Below are 17783 nucleotides of genomic sequence, written 5' to 3'. Positions count from 1 at the left end.
TACTAGGAAACATAATCCCAAGTTGTCATCTCTTGTCATGTGATTAAATCATCCAATACCTCCTCCCCACTCCTCGACATCCTCTCTTAAATAGCCTCGTTCTGTTACAGTAATTACACGTGTACAATTCCACTGGACGCTCTGTTCGTTAGCAGGCGCTTGTCTCAATTTTCCTACTCGCCTTGTTAGACCCCCCTGTAGCGAGCCTCTAATAATCGATCGCTTTGTGTTACAGCATGCGCAGATGCGACGGAAGTGACATCTAGTGCGCATCGACTGGTGTCGAGAGTGCAGCAGACGATTCTCGATTTCCCCCTGTGCCATCTGCTGTATAGCATACACTATGGCGACTTGTTCACGCCACGGGAAACAAGGCCAGTCGGTCTCACAACGCGATTTAACAGTTTAGCAGAGGATACCGGTGGAAAAACAAAGAAAATGGCCTGAAAGCTGGAGAAAAGTGTCCATACTGGAATTAAGACGCAGACGACAATGTGAACTACAGTTCGATATCGATTGATTCGGCAATTGTAGCGTTGTTTAGGAGAGAGAGAATGAAAAAGGGAGATATACACGCTTCACAGTGGATATCCTTTGTGCTTCCTTCCAAGTGAGACCACCTTGCAATGCGAATCTCTACCCCGAGGTCGGAATAACTACCCAAGGGATTGGAATATGGGTGAATATAGTGTCGTATACTATAATTGATCTGTGTTGAGTACGTCAGCTAGCGGTCACTACTATCGCCGCTACACGAGGTGGGCAATGTGATACTGTAACAATCAGTTGTGTGTAGATGGAAGGGTATACAACTCTAAGTTTTACCTTGACAGTGTAGCTGCTACATGAAATGAAAGGGACGGTGCGTCTGTGGAATACCATCCACTCTGACATTGCAGCCTCCCGTAGGTTTACTAACGGCTGTGGGAGTAATATAAGCCGGAGCTATCGTCCTCGTGGCTCACCACACAGGTCATGGCGCTTCCTATCTTGCCAAGGTTGTATCCACGGCTGTTGACGACATTTAATGCATCCTTGTCAGATACTGAAGTCTAAAGTCATCTCACAACCACGACAGTATCAAGGCAATTTAAACATTTCTATAATGTAGATAGTTTTATGTTTATGGATTATAGGTCCCAACGCTCAACATCATACGACCAATATCCCATAGTATTCAATATTAATAATACAGGATTTGAAGTCATAATAAAGGCGAAACCTAAGAAGTCAGTGAATATATTGACATTGAGCCTATTGACTGTTTTCTAACAGTTTGATTTCACATAACGTCGTTTGTCAGAAAGGGTAGTCGTGCGAACACTTAGAATTGGAACAATTGGATATGAATAAAGGTAGGATAGAACATTGATCGGAATAAGAACGATATTACAAGAAGTCCAATTAAATAGAACTGTGGATATAAAAGTGTTGAGCTTACACAAACGCATACACAAAGCTGGGTAGTGATCTAACGTGTATATAACTGAAGTATGGTAACGACAGAAAGTCGCCACAAGCCACCTTGTTAATGATTCCAATAAGTAAGATAGATAAATATATACTGTTGTTTATGATGGAATAATTGATAATGAACAGACACCACAAGCCGCATGTCAATTCACAAATGCGGGTTTTGTTCTGACTGTAGGGTTTATAAAGACGTCGTTGATAGTGTTGCAATTCAGCTGTCAAGATTTCGCGGTTTAGCGAAGCCCCGGACCCCCCTCGACATCAGCAGCAGGAAGAACGCAGCTATGTGGGTACGATGAAGAAGCAGAATGTCAGAACGTTGTCCCTTATCGTGTGTACCTTCACCTACCTGTTGGTCGGAGCAGCAGTCTTTGATGCCCTGGAATCGGAGTTCGAGGGGGAGAAAAGGCGTTTACTAGAAGCCGACGAGGAAACAATGAAAGATCGCTACAACATCACAGAAGAAGATTTTGAGAAATTGAGATTCACAATCATCAAGAACGTTCCCTACAAGGCAGGCACTCAGTGGAAGTTTGCTGGGGCGTTTTACTTCGCTCTGACGGTCATCACTACAATAGGTAAGAACCATTTACTTTATTCTTATCTATGTCTATGGAACACTTGCTCTATTGAAACGCGTCCTGTATGAATATTAGAAAATTCATATGTTTTCTTATGAGATTTGAATGTCAATTGTTTTGCAGGGGTATATTTTTTAATTGTTTTAATACAATATGTATATAGAGTAAAAATCCAGCCCCGCAAGTTGCGACCATAACTCGTTCCCTCCCCAGGACATGCCGAGATATGAATAACTGGGTACGGTATGAACGAGCAGGAGAAAGGATATGGTCGAAGACGATTTCATCATCATCATCATCATCATCATCATCATCTCTTGCTTGTAGCGGGCTCTCACTGATTATTGAATCTAAGATTATCTTTAAACCAAGGATACAAATAGTGCATTGTCTCCCATTGAAATGTCAGTCGCTCATACATACATCGGAGAAACCTCACTTTCACAAAACCGTCGTTGTCCTATTATCCAACGGTTTTGAAAAACACACGCCAGTTTACAGGAATACCTCGTGTTCACAATGCATTAACCCTTATGTTAAGTACTCCTTTTCCAGGGTCATGTTATTGGAGATGGTCATGGTGACATTTTGGTCACAGTGACACTGGTGTTCACTTCAGCTGTGATCACATTACGTCAGGTCTTCATGTTTTTCCAATATCTTTCTTGAAATACTTCCCACATAGCACATTTGATAAGACAATTTTATCTTTATGTTGTTCCACAAATATAACACACAAAACGCCAAATATCTACCAGTGGGTGTTCTGATTACGATCATGCCTGTCTGGCGTTAGCTTTAAACGAGTTAATCTTCTTGTGCAGTTCTCATTCCGAAACTGGTCAATAGCCAAGTGGACTTGTTTAACTTCTAGACCTGCTTTGAACTCCACCTGTCTCCACCATATTTAGATTCTAGGATAATGTATCATATTTTCATACATTCTTTATTATAGCGCATCCTAATGTACGAGAGAGGGTCACGCATGGGGATTTGTCTATTGCTTTTTCAAACAATAAAACACGCATATACTAATGTATGAATGGAGTGTGATACGGGCGTTAATCATCAAATGGTGAGTGAGGGAGTGAGTGAGTGAGTGAGTGAGTTATAAGAGGTTATTCCCACATCTGACGAAACGGGGAATTCAGAACCAACGTAAGGAATCGAAACCGTGTCTACAGCGTGAGACCCGTCCACTCAAGCACCTCCGGGCTGCCTCAACGTCTTTGTAAATTCACATGAAACATAATCGCAGCCCTCTGGTGTACACTCTAGAGCCATCACAATAATTGAATTCATCATGTACATTCAATTTCGGATACAAAGAAATCGGATATAGCGGAAATCGGGCTACAACAACGCTAATTCTCCCGTCCGTGGGTGAAGTTGAGGCTGTTAACGTAAGCAGCGAAGACGTGAATTCAAGGCCTCGTAGGACTAAGTCATATCCAGAGGAATATTGAATGATATTTACAATTCATAGAGGAAAACCATTACATGAACCGTAACATCCTTGAATTGGTCGAGGATGTTTCAGTGCTGCTTCCCGCCCTTTCATGGTGTGACAGGGGATGGATGTTGCCAAGGGGAAAATATGGCCTTGATGTGAGATACGAGAGCATCCACCTTCTTTCCCCTTCCAGGCAACTGATCGTGTTCCATCCTGCATTGTTCTATTTCAAGATAATTAATATTTAAGTCGAATGTAGATTCTACGTACATGTATTACTGAAACCCCACTGAGTGAAAGATTTCGTCAACATAATCAGACTTGTAAACTGCAGCTCGGTCATATCAAAACTAACAGTTTGTTTAAAGTAAAATCCGATTAAACTGTTTGTTAGCCATCAGGTGTTTCATGACAGATGGGGCGCGGTGATAGTGTTGCTGTAATCGAATAGTTTCAGAGCGTATAAATTGGAAATCGTTGACGTAAATTGAAATGTTTATTTTCACTCCAAGCATTGTGTAACACTCAAATCGATTATGCCTTTTTTGAACGCATGAAAGCTTAATGACTCTTGTCAGATAAATATATATAAAATTAAATCCATTAATTTATGGGCAATCTGGGCCGTGTCATCTTCAAGTGATGCCCTGATCGAGCAGTGTGAATATGTTAGTTATCAATATCTCAATCATATTGAAATATTGAAAAGTTAAATGAAATGAATATTCAATTCAGGCAAGTCCTTTGCATTAACGTTGGCACGATGCTGATGTAACATTCAAACTGAATTAATTGCAGCATTCATTCCTTATATATCATGCTACGCGTGCAGGTAGCGCCTTTGATCTCACGTAGTGACAGAATATATGCGCTGTAATAAGTCTCATGAAAAGGGACGCTTCATGGAAGTTTCATGGGGCCGGATATATAACATGCAACCTGATGCAGGCTGTTGTTATGTCATAGCAGCAGCGTCGTGGACAAGTCAGTGTAACATCCAATCGCTCTGTAAATCATGACAGAATATACGGCCTACTAATGTTATGAACACCTATTTTGTGCTGAACGAGTTCATACATTATGCAGTTTTATCTGACGGCTAACGTCCGTGTAAAACCACCACACTGTTAAGGGTACCGGTTATTGGTTTTTATTTCCTGTGTTAATCTATTGTGATGAAGTCATGGATGAAATTGATACTGTTTGGGAGTTATTTTAGCATCGCAGCACTCATTTAATCATTTCAAATGTTGTGTCTGTCCAAATCAACTCACTTAGAAAATCATTTTGTTTTGTTTTTTCCGTCATATGTTAAAATTGAAGTGCAATCGTTATTATTTCTAAATAGTTGTACCACCTTCAACAAACTGCGAGAAACATATGCCAGTAATACGACATGTTAAAAGAGTTATCCGTGTCACAGACACTTCTCCAAAACTGACATATGACGGATATTTTATTTGGTCTTTGATATAATACTTTTACGATAGGTATGTGTACATGCTTAATTTCTGGTTCTAGCTGGAATAGAATAAAATATCATGTTATGTAATCATTAAAAAAACACAATTTGATACGTGATTCAAGTCCTGCAGTACTTTGTGTGCAGCCATGTGTATGCAGTTGGCATGCCGATGTTGAGTGATAGAACGATGAAACTACCTCCCAGCAGGCTCGTTTTCGCCTCAAGAGATTGCTGTTCGAAAACCGTTACAAGTGTATGGATTTAGAATCTTGCCTCTCTCGAAGAAAACAACTAGCTAACGTTTAAGGAATATGTTCAATTCAGATATTATTTCTGGTGGCAAGGTAGGAGGTTTCTTTGATGTAGAGACTGTTGCTGTTTTGAGATTAGTGGTGATCTTTGATGGCAGTCTATTTCCTGTATATTAACACACTATTAACTGATGGTGGCGATATACTTCATAGGCTCTTATGTTACTGTTCATTATGGGATATATCGAGACTGGCTGTCGGACGTACCAACCCGTACAGATACACAGCTGTTCATGAACACATATACACATGTACAGTCATGTACTAACATGCAACATGACTAAGCTAAACGTTTTCAAATTTTTTGTTTATGAATTCAATTGAATATTTGACTTGAGTTTGTTTGTTTTTATGATTAGCACGACAGGTTGGATTGGATACAGTCATCATTTTGTAAATACCTGATATAATAGATATATGATGTCATATATTTCATAGTGAGTCATGTATGATGTATTCCGCATGTTGTACTCGTTGACTGTTACCGCTTATAACTTTAGCATTCCGTTTGTTCTACTCCAAAGCCACCCATACGTCTGCCATCGCTACACCTACTACTTACTACAACTTCTTCTACTACTACTACTACTACTACTACTACTACTACTACTACTACTACGTGGTCACCGTTATCGCCATCACTGTCATACACACTGCATATTGATTATTTTCCTTATCATACTCGAGACAATTATCGTTGTTGTATTAATAGCATCAGTTCCAAATTTAGTATTCGTATTATTCTGAGTAGGAACAGCAATGAAGGTAATAAAAACACGGTATAAGGTCGCAGCTGTCATGCACGTGGAGTGAATATTAATAATTTCCTTTACAATAGGAACTAATCTAGCATAGATTGCAACACTGCATGCATTTTGCGATTTAGATGAATCACTTTCATCGGGTTATTCTGGAACTGAGTAGTCAGTGATTTTTTGGTTTATAAAAATAATTATGCACGATATACAAATGTCGGTAAACAGAACTGCCGATACGTCAGGCAGTCCTTGTTCCCGATGCCGGGAGCTATCTATTGAGAGTGAACGCTTAATTGTACTTGATTTCATCTTCCCCGTACGTCTCTGGGCAAGCTGGTACGGCCACACTTGTCGTAATTGGGTGTCTTCGATTAGACGCAACAGTATTCTGATTTCGTTGATATACAAATTAGCAGCAATGTAAAGTTGTATTATTTGGGTACGTGGTGTCGAGTAATACTGAAATAGCAACGAGACATGTTTTGTTTTTAAAGCCGTTATACAAGGACAGTTCTCGTTGAGATAGTTAGTAATCATACCCGAAAGATCAGTCACACATTGCAGTGAGTGAGTATTGTTTTACTCCGCTTTTACCTGTATTTCAGCAATGGAGGACAACAGAAAGTGTCCACCAGTTTTACCCCTTTGATGAGTTATTGAGTTTGGTTTTACGCCGCTTTTAGCAATATTCCAGCAATATCACGGCAGGGGACACCAGAAATGAGCTTCACACAATGTACCCATGTGGGGATTCGAACCCGGGTCTTCGGCGTGACGAGCGAACGCTTTAACCACTAGGCTACCCCACCGCCCCACCCCTTTGATGAATCGGACCACAATTTTGTCACCGGGGTCTCCTCTCCACAGAAAGTTATAGCTGGTTGTTGTCTTGTTTAACACCGCACTCAGCAATATTCCAGCTATATGCCGGCGGTCTGTAAATAATGGAGTCTGGACCAGACAATCCAGTGATCAACATCATGAGCATCGATCCACGCAATTGGGATACGATAACATGTGTCAACCAAGTCAGCGAGATGAACCACCCGGTCTCGTTTGTCGCCGTTTACGACAAACATGGGTTGCTAACCCGGATCTTCACGGGTCAAAATTTATAGGGAAGTTTGAAATTTACATGCATACTAAAATTCCCCTTCGTGATATCTGATTCATTTACAAAAAAAACCCTTCTGATGGTATGCATGACTTTCACTGATACGCTTTTATACAATCTGTTCCACGTGGGGTTGCCTTGTGGTTAAGGCGTTCGCTCGTCACGCCGAAGACCCGGGTTCGATTCCTCACATGGGCGCAATGTGTGAAGCCAATTTCTGGTGTCGCCCCGCCTTGATATTGCTGGAATATTGCTAAAAACGGCGTAAAAGTAAACTCACTCACTCACTCTTCGTGTAGCTTGTTGCTAAATATTCTAAAAATGTTCCTCCAATTAATAATCACCGACTCGTGTCTAGCTTAGAACAGAATTAATGTAGGAATATATGACTCAGAATATGACAAATAACCTTGGATTATCTCTGGGTGAGACACGGTAGAAATTATGCACCGAAGTTGCCATATTAATCAATGGTATGCTTTGATCTGTTCCACATATACGCCAGGTTATTGTACGGATTTCATTTAGCGCCTCTAATCTAATATATACTTATTAATTATTTATATCCCGTCAGTATAGTATTCCTGCCTAGAGGGTTCATTTGTACAGCCTGAAATAGAACGGTCAGAAATAGTCACAGGGATCTATATCCACTTAACAGTAGATGACAAAGCAGGTGACCCTCACATGTCACTTCAGAGCAGACCAGCTGACGGCGTGACGTCATCGGCGTTTTACATTGCCTCTGTGACGTCACGCCACGAATAGTCACGCGTCAGATCCGTGAGAACGCCAGCTTTCGTGCGTTTAAGGGGCACTTTCGATATTTTAAAGCTGAATTATATTTATAATCTCTTGCGTATTGGAACTGCAGACGTTTTCGCATTTATTATCTACAAACACTTGACCTTACCATTGCAGCAATCCATGAAAACCATTTGATAAATATTGCTATTTTGGACCAACAGTGTTTAATGTGAGTAGCAGGCGTTATGTATGTAATAGGCGACAGGCTGCATAAAGTATCGATTTTTTCACACTCACCAAGTTGTACATTTCTGGCTTGAATGACACTTTAGAATATGAATTTGAAGTCTCTGCACGATATGAACGAAGCTGTATATACGGCACCTCTCCGCATCTTTTCAGTACTGAAATGAATTTCTATCAATAAAAGACGGGTAAACATATTTCAAAACCAAAACTTTATCGAATCACCCAGTGAGCGAAAACTAGTGGAACGATTATTATCAGTCCGTGTTTAGGGTGATTAGTGACTATGGCTAAGTCAAGCAACGAGTTCACGCGAGGATTTCATCGCTCTCTCTCCTGGGAGCTGGACGATTGATTGGCAATGTAAAATAACTGAGCCCCATTCCGTATCCCCGTGGTTCGTGTATCAGTAGTTTGTCAGCGACAATGGCGACGACACCAGATGCAGATACGGAACTTACGGGCATGAGTACGGGTGTCCGTAAATAGTTGTACTTAAAACCACACACGCGCGCACACACACGCACGCACGCACGCACGCACACGTACATGTATATGCCTGTGAGCGCATTTATACATTGATACATGTATACACATAAATCATTACAGGTAGGTGTACAATCAGCTTTATCGACAGGAATAGGGACATTGTAGATAACAGACAACACACAGATGGAGGTTAGATTCATAATTGACGAACGGACGGACAGACAGGTAGATTGACGGCAGATAGGTAGTTGATAGACAGGTATCGCACATGCTTATAGAGAGTAAGATTTTAAGTTGATATAAATAAATATGTTTATGTTTAAGGACAGGAATGACACATGAATTTACGAGGGAAAACCAGTCGCTTCATTGAGATGGTACATATATTTCTGGACAGGTATGACACGTGAATATAGCCAAGGAAAACCAGTCGGTTCATTGAGATGGTAAATATGTTTATGGACAGGTATGACACGTGAATATAACCAAGGAAAACCAGTCGGTTCATTGAGATGGTAAATATGTTTATGGACAGGTATGACACGTGAAGATAGCAAGGACATACTCGAAGAAACATTGAGTTGAAATGCATATATGCAGGTGTTCAGACAAGGTCACAGAAAGGAAGAGATAAATGTTATGTCAATAGAAATTTTCATTTCTTAATCTAATGTCAGCAGTGTGCAGGGCGATGGGGTAACCTAGTGGTTAAAGTGTTCGCGCCGAAGGCCCAGGTTCGATTTCTCACATGGGTACAATGTGTGAAGCTGCTGACTGGTGATATTGCTGGAATAGTGCTAAGTTTCGTAAACTTATACTCACGCACTCAGTAGTCTGCAAGAGAAACGTGAGACGATGAAATTGGCAGACATACAGTTATTGGTGTACTAGGAGGTATATGCACAGGTAAACATGGACTGAACACACACATTCTTATAGACACAGACGTACTGATCTTGACATACATCATGATATCTGTAACAACATTACAGTGTAGGATAATATCTAACTGATGAGGATCACATCCGGAGTGATTTGTTTTATGAAATACATTTACACGTGTTAACGCAGCCACGTGTCTTGGAGCACGGTGACCATCCGACTGATGTTTTTTTCGTTTCTGAGCAACCATCATATATAAGACAAACGCTAAACGAATTATTCTGCCCCGAATCGTCGCATTTTATGTAGTTTTAGGTGTGTTTGTCAGTAGTGGGGACCATACAGAACGAAGATGGATCCAGCGACCTACCATGTGTAGCCTGGTTTATCCTCTAGAAGACACAGTAGTTATCTAGCGTAAAGAACAACGACAAAACAAATTCCATAATATCTGCAAATAGTAGGGTTTACCGCTTGGTTCCGACTATAACATAAGCAAGTTTTTGTGAATCACCATCAAACAGCAACGATACCAGGTGTTCGCAACCATTTCAAACAAGTCTGGTCATTCGTTCACCCGAAAAACATAGTGTACACATGATACAGCGCGTTTCATAAGACCTACGTTTTGTCACACATGTGTCGGGTTTAATATTGTCTGACCATGTCCATCATGAAAATTTAACTGACACTTTTAATGTTGTAAACCTGATCAATAAATTCTGGGCAAATGTCGAAATTGCCTTTCGAAATCTTCCCAGAATGAGCATGTTCGATATTACCTCAAATAGTTAACTGTAGACACAACGTCTAGCCCCCCAGCAGTTGACTGTAGACACAACGTCTAGCCCCCAAGCAGTTAACTGTAGACACAACGTCTAGCCCCCAGCAGTTAACTGTAGACACAACGTCTAGCCCCCCAGCAGTTAACTGTAGACACAACGTTAAACTGTAGACACAACGTCTAGCCCCCAAGCAGTTAACTGTAGACACAACGTCTAGCCCCCAAGCAGTTAACTGTAGACACAACGTCTAGCCCCCAAGCAGTTAACTGTAGACACAACGTCTAGCCCCCCAGCAGTTAACTGTAGACACAACGTCTAGCCCCCAAGCAGTTGCGTGTACCTTTGTAGTCAAAGTACATAGTTGAATGTAGACACAACGTCTAGCCCCCCAGCAGTTGCGTGTACCTTTGTAGTCAAAGTACATAGTTAACTGTAGACACAACGTCTAGCCCCCAGCAGCTGCGTGTACCTTTGTAGTCAAAGTACATAGTTAAATGTAGACACAACGTCTAGCCCCCCAGCAGTTGCGTGTACCTTTGTAGTCATAGTACATAGTTAAATGTAGACACAACGTCTAGCCCCCCAGCAGTTGCGTGTACCTTTGTAGTCAAAGTACATAGTTAACTGTAGACACAACGTCTAGCCCCCGTGTAAGCAGTTGCGTGTGTACCTTTGTAGTCATAGTACATAGTTAAATGTAGACACAACGTCTAGCCCCCCAAGCAGTTGCGTGTACCTTTGTAGTCAAAGTACATAGTTCAATGTAGACACAACGTCTAGCCCCCCAGCAGTTGCGTGTACCTTTGTAGTCAAAGTACATAGTTAAATGTAGACACAACGTCTAGCCCCCAGCAGTTGCGTGTACCTTTGTAGTCAAAGGTGCATACCTTTGTAGTCAAATACATAGTAGACACAACGTCTAGCCCCCAGCAGTTGCGTGTACCTTTGTAGTCAAAGTACATAGTTAAATGTAGACACAACGTCTAGCCCCCAGCAGTTGCGTGTACCTTTGTAGTCAAAGTACATAGTTAAATGTAGACACAACGTCTAGCCCCCAGCAGCAGCGCGTGTACCTTTGTAGTCAAAGTACATAGTTAAATGTAGACACAACGTCTAGCCCCCAGCAGTTGCGTGTACCTTTGTAGTCAAAGTACATAGTTAAATGTAGACACAACGTCTAGCCCCCCAGCAGCTGCGTGTACCTTTGTAGTCAAAGGACATAGTTAAATGTAGACACAACGTCTAGCCCCCAAGCAGTTGCGTGTACCTTTGTAGTCAAAGTACATAGTTAAATGTAGACACAACGTCTAGCCCCCAGCAGCTGCGTGTACCTTTGTAGTCAAAGTACATAGTTAAATGTAGACACAACGTCTAGCCCCCTTTGTAGTCAAAGTACGTTACAGTCAAAGCTGTAGTCAAAGTTAGTTAAAAGCACTAGTACACAACGTCTAGCCCCCCAGCAGCTGCGTGTACCTTTGTAGTCAAAGTACATAGTTAAATGTAGACACAACGTCTAGCCCCCAGCAGCTGCGTGTACCTTTGTAGTCAAAGTACATAGTTAAATGTAGACACAACGTCTAGCCCCCAGCAGCTGCGTGTACCTTTGTAGTCAAAGTACATAGTTAAATGTAGACACAACGTCTAGCCCCCAGCAGCTGCGTGCGTGTACCTTTGTAGTCAAAGTACATAGTTAAATGTAGACACAACGTCTAGCCCCCAGCAGTTGCGTGTACCTTTGTAGTCAAAGTACATAGTTAAATGTAGACACAACGTCTAGCCCCCAGCAGTTGCGTGTACCTTTGTAGTCAAAGTACAAAGTTACATGTTAAATAGACACAACGTCTAGCCCCCAGCAGTTGCGTGTACCTTTGTAGTCAAAGTACATAGTTAAATGTAGACACAACGTCTAGCCCCCAGCAGTTGCGTGTACCTTTGTAGTCAAAGTACATAGTTAAATGTAGACACAACGTCTAGCCCCCAGCAGTTGCGTGTACCTTTGTAGTCAAAGTACATAGTTAAATGTAGACACAACGTCTAGCCCCCAGCAGTTGCGTGTACCTTTGTAGTCAAAGTACATAGTTAAATGTAGACACAACGTCTAGCCCCCAGCAGTTGCGTGTACCTTTGTAGTCAAAGTACATAGTTAAATGTAGACACAACGTCTAGCCCCCAGCAGTTGCGTGTACCTTTGTAGTCAAAGTACATAGTTAAATGTAGACACACAACGTGCTAGTACCTTTGTAGTCAAAGTACATAAAATGTAGACACAACGTCTAGCCCCCAGCAGTTGCGTGTACCTTTGTAGTCAAAGTACCAGCAGCAGTTGCGTGTACCTTTGTAGTCAAAGTACATAGTTAAATGTGACACAACGTCTAGCCCCCAGCAGTTGCGTGTACCTTTGTAGTCAAAGTACATAGTTAAATGTAGACACAACGTCTAGCCCCCAGCAGTTGCGTGTACCTTTGTAGTCAAAGTACATAGTTAAATGTAGACACAACGTCTAGCCCCCAGCAGTTGCGTGTACCTTTGTAGTCAAAGTACATAGTTAAATGTAGACACAACGTCTAGCCCCCAGCAGTTGCGTGTACCTTTGTAGTCAAAGTACATAGTTAAATGTAGACACAACGTCTAGCCCCCCAGCAGCTGCGTGTACCTTTGTAGTCAAAGTACATAGTTAAATGTAGACACAACGTCTAGCCCCCAGCAGCTGCGTGTACCTTTGTAGTCAAAGTACATAGTTAAATGTAGACACAACGTCTAGCCCCCAGCAGCTGCGTGTACCTTTGTAGTCAAAGTACATAGTTAAATGTAGACACAACGTCTAGCCCCCAGCAGCTGCGTGTACCTTTGTAGTCAAAGTACATAGTTAAATGTAGACACAACGTCTAGCCCCCCAGCAGTTGCGTGTACCTTTGTAGTCAAAGTACATAGTTAAATGTAGACACAACGTCTAGCCCCCAAGCAGTTGCGTGTACCTTTGTAGTCAAAGTACATAGTTAAATGTAGACACAACGTCTAGCCCCCAAGCAGTTGCGTGTACCTTTGTAGTCAAAGTACATAGTTAAATGTAGACACAACGTCTAGCCCCCCAGCAGTTGCGTGTACCTTTGTAGTCAAAGTACATAGTGAAATGCGTTTTGAATAAATATGCACATACGGATGATTTTGCACGTGAGTTAGGGCAGAGATAAGTGTTGCTTATATGAAGACTGACACGTACTGACACGTGCGCAGGAAGGCAGACGTGTTTGACTTCTGAGTAGACGGACACGTACTTGCAGGTGCGCAGGGAGGCAGACGAGGTTTGCTTCTATGTAGACGGACACGTACTGGCACGTGCGCAGGGAAGCAGACGACCTTTGCTTATAAGCAATCACATGTTGCTTGTCAGCAGATACATGCTGGCGCGTGATGCATTAGAACAGACAAGTGAAGACGATGATTTACGTACTCAGACTCGTACAAACAGATGTATTTACGCATAGACCAGTACTCTCTTCCAGGCTCCATCAAGAAGCTTTACTCACGACGGCGAACTCATACATACTACACACTGTTGCACTTTATATGCGATGTTTAACAAACTACACCCTGTTCCTGGTTCGAGATTAGAACGATGGTACTTTGCCGACTCACGCCCTATTTGAGTCTTGATCCAGTGATATTTCACTCTGACTATCACAGTCAGTCAGATGATTCTTGAGTTCACTTTTATCTTCGTCATGCGTCTATGGAAAATGCATGCGTAAAGAAACGGAGGCATCAGCTATTTAAGTCTACCGAACTTCTATAGATAGTAACATGTGAGCACACCGTGCATATCGGAAGATAAGGCACATGTTTTACGGCGGCAGCTAAAATATTAGCGGAAGGGGTATTATTTTCATCGTATTTAATTGCGAGTTTTTATTGTCTGCTTGACTGAGATCACAGGCTTGGTTTGTTGTTCACAGACACTTGCCGTTATTTGGAATTCTTAATAGAGGTAGCTGGGGACCATTTTATTCCTCTGGAGCTGAATACGGTGCGAACGGGTGCGCTATGCTCGTTGATTTGTGACAACGATGGGTGTATGCGAAACAGAGACATGCGTGTGGCTTTATGGGGTAGTCAGATATGTACACTCTGAGTCAATCTCTGAGGGAAGTTTGGACCAATAAACCTCACATACTTGTATACAATACGAAACAACATCATCTTAAATCAGAATTCAGTTTTATTTAGCCATATCGAGGCATGATAATGGAATATTCCACTGAAATAAATTTCATTAATATTTTTCATGAACAAGGGGAATAGTTCAATAACTTTATTACAATATATGCGACTTTTCGGTATAGATCTCACCTTTATCAAACATCTACACCAAAACAGCATAGATCTCACCGTTATGAAACATCTACACCAAAACGGTATAGATCTCACCGTTATCAAACATCTACACCAAAACGGTATAGATCTCACCGTTATCAAATATCTACACCAAAACGGTATAGATCTCACCGTTATCAAACATCTACACCAAAACGGTATAGATCTCACCGTTATCAAACATCTACGCCAAAACGGCATAGACCTCACCGTTATCAAACATCTACACCAAAACGTCTCAAATAATAACAATGTAATAAAGAAGTTGCATATTCATAGAACCATCTCTCTTGTTCACACCAACCTCTACGTGCCACTCAAAAATATACTTTTCATGATTTTAGTTACATATTATCGATCTGTGTTTTTTTTATATTAACCAATAATTCGATATCCGGCTATCTGGAAATGACACGCGTTGATAGGCCTGTAAGTTGCACCTGATTGATAGACGTACGATTTAACACAGGGAAATTGAGCCGTAGCTGTGTCATGATTCAATAGGAGGGTCGCCAACATGTGAATAGTAACGCGCACATTAGCAACACCAAGAGTAACGGATTTCTCGCTTTGTGATCGACGGTGTTAAACTCAGGGGTCATATTTCTTTCAGTCGACGAGAGACACCTAGCGGCTGGTCAATGCATCAATATGTCACCTATTGTCAAGGGAGACTACTCTGTGTTGAACCGATGCATCTTATGGATTCTGGTCTTGGTGGAATATCTGCCCCCAAATCGGATTTCGTCGATTTCTCACCGAAGGGCGATCGTTTTCTCTCTCTCAGTATTTCAATTTGAAATGGAGTAAATTGTTTACAGAATAAGAGGATTCATTTTCGCTTGGACCATAAACAGCGGTATGCCAAAACAATATTAACAGCCCTACCTCATTAAATCAAGCTGTAAATGTACACATGTTTAAGTGTTCAGTAAAGGGGATAAAACCGTCTTACCAAAGCTATTTTTGCATAGTGAATACTTAATATTCTTCATGTTTGAAGAGCTCCCTTTTAGTAGCATTACATCTTACCAATAAGTGTCATTGTGAGCTATCTATGCGACAATCTGTCAACCATGACAATATCACTTTCCTCCTCTCAGACCTAAACACCCAGGAAGCAGTCATATGAACGTACAACAAATTCAGTCACTAACAGGAAATATACAACATATGAATTCACTGACCGGAAACAGTTACACGAACATACAACATATGAATTCACTGACCGGAAACAGTTACACGAACGTATTCTAAATCCAGTCATTGACCGGAAAAAGTAAAACGAACGTACAACAAATTCAATCGTTAAGGACACATTCTCTTATATTATACTTAAAGGAAGACGTTTACAATAATAGAAGATAAGAAATAAACATGGAAATACACGTTTACGAGTTCCTTCAACAACAATAAACACTATACAGTAAATATTTACGTCCATCATCAACAACAGTAAACATTACAAAATAATCGTTTCCATGCCCCCACACAGTGATGGTATTACAAGGCAAACATGCGTAACACAAAACGGTGAAGCAATGCACCACATTAATCATCCGTGCAAGCTTACATCATCTGTTTAATCAACTGCACACCCATCCATCACATATTCAGAGTTTCATTTACCCAGTCTTTGTATTAATCATTTACATGTGACCAAATCTACTTGAAGCCTATATTAAAACATATTGAAGCCAACCGCCACCACGGTTTATCTGGCTTGGAACATAACGACATGTTCGACAGCCAAGGTGTCATGTTCTATTCTTTTCAACGTAGATCTGAAGGCCTGAAGTCAAGGGGTCAGTCTGCTTTTCCGTTGGGATTATTGATAATGGTTGAAGAGATGGAGTATTATTATATACTGGCTGCTGACCTATGTCAGATTACCACTCCTGGGTGTGCACCAGTGTCTCCAAGGACCTTTATACATGTCGGTAGCTGGCTACTAACGTGGCTGCTATGTCAGTGTATATTATCTGCAATGACTGTAGACCGGTTAGGGGAATGCCGTGTTACAGCCAGCAGTGAGTTGGTTGTACTGGGATGACAGGTTATTAATACGGTGTCAGCCCTTTGGGAACAAGGGAGACAGTTCTGTGGGAGTACCTCTTGTAGCACAGCAATATAGTATCTTTGGAAGAATTTCAAAACGACCAAGGCTTATATAAAAACGCCTTCCGATGTAGACAGATTTGTTTTAGTTTTTGAATGAAATTGATTGTGGACCAGAGTTCTGGCGTCTTATCGACGGATGTTTATACCTTATTTGGATGTTTTCTCATCGTTTCTTTTGGATATTGAAATAAACAAAATATTTCAATGCCGAGATATATTTTCGAATTCATTAAAACATCCTTGGAGACATAAAAGAAGCTTAAACCAATATGTCCTTTGAAAAAAACATACAGACATTTTGAACTGGTTCATTCCAAACTTATTATTGTTACTTGCTCTGTGTTACATTCATAGCAGTGCACAAATATATGTTTGCAATAATTTAAAATAGGTTAACATTTCAAATATTAATAATATCATAATCAATTAAATCATATAAATTTATACAATGAATTTTGGGGGTTATTTAGTTGCTTACATCTTCAGTGTCGGTTAAATGTGGCCCAGTGCTCTGATATTCCGCAATTCTTGCTGCAGAGCCTGTGAACATGGGTTCGAATCCCGTTTCACCTTGATTATGTTTGCAGGTTTGTGATCACCATACCCGTACACATGGCTTTCACATAAAGGTGGAACGTCTAAAGCATTTCCAACACGAGTGAAGCTGACTTAGTATAACTGAAATACTATTAAAGTATGCGCACCAGGCTCAATACCTATTAATTGTATTATTAATGTACTATATGAGCCCCTGTGGAATAAAATACAATTATCCCTCCTTAATCGATGTCACAGCCAGGGTAGCACATGAAGCTGATTTCAGTTGACAAGTTTGAATATGCAAAGGAAGCACAATATTCCTCTTTTACAATGGGATGAAGGTTATATTTAGGACGAATACCATTTTCTTCTCGTGTGTTCCAAATTTATACAGCTCCACTTGAACCATTTACCTTAAACCTATTGTACCAATCCAAGCAAAGCTAA

General features: G+C 41.0%; 1 protein-coding gene across 1 annotated transcript in view; it reads left to right on the top strand.

Moving 5' to 3' along the window:
• The first annotated feature begins 249 nt into the window (after nucleotides 1-249).
• The window catches only part of LOC124281231 (two pore potassium channel protein sup-9-like), a 69129-nt gene continuing 51595 nt past the window's right edge, over nucleotides 250-17783 (top strand). Inside the window, exon 1 of the mRNA XM_046717259.1 lies at nucleotides 250-2051. Within this exon, the coding sequence (XP_046573215.1) occupies nucleotides 1769-2051 (283 nt within the window). The 5' untranslated portion in view covers nucleotides 250-1768. The remainder of the gene's footprint in view (nucleotides 2052-17783) is intronic.

This window comes from Haliotis rubra, unplaced genomic scaffold (genome assembly GCF_003918875.1).
Source record: "Haliotis rubra isolate DU_JTF1 unplaced genomic scaffold, ASM391887v1 Scf280, whole genome shotgun sequence".
Classification (NCBI taxonomy): Eukaryota; Metazoa; Mollusca; class Gastropoda; order Lepetellida; family Haliotidae; genus Haliotis; species Haliotis rubra.
Note: the sequence above shows the minus strand (reverse complement) of the source record. Positions and strands in the feature narration are given on the sequence as shown.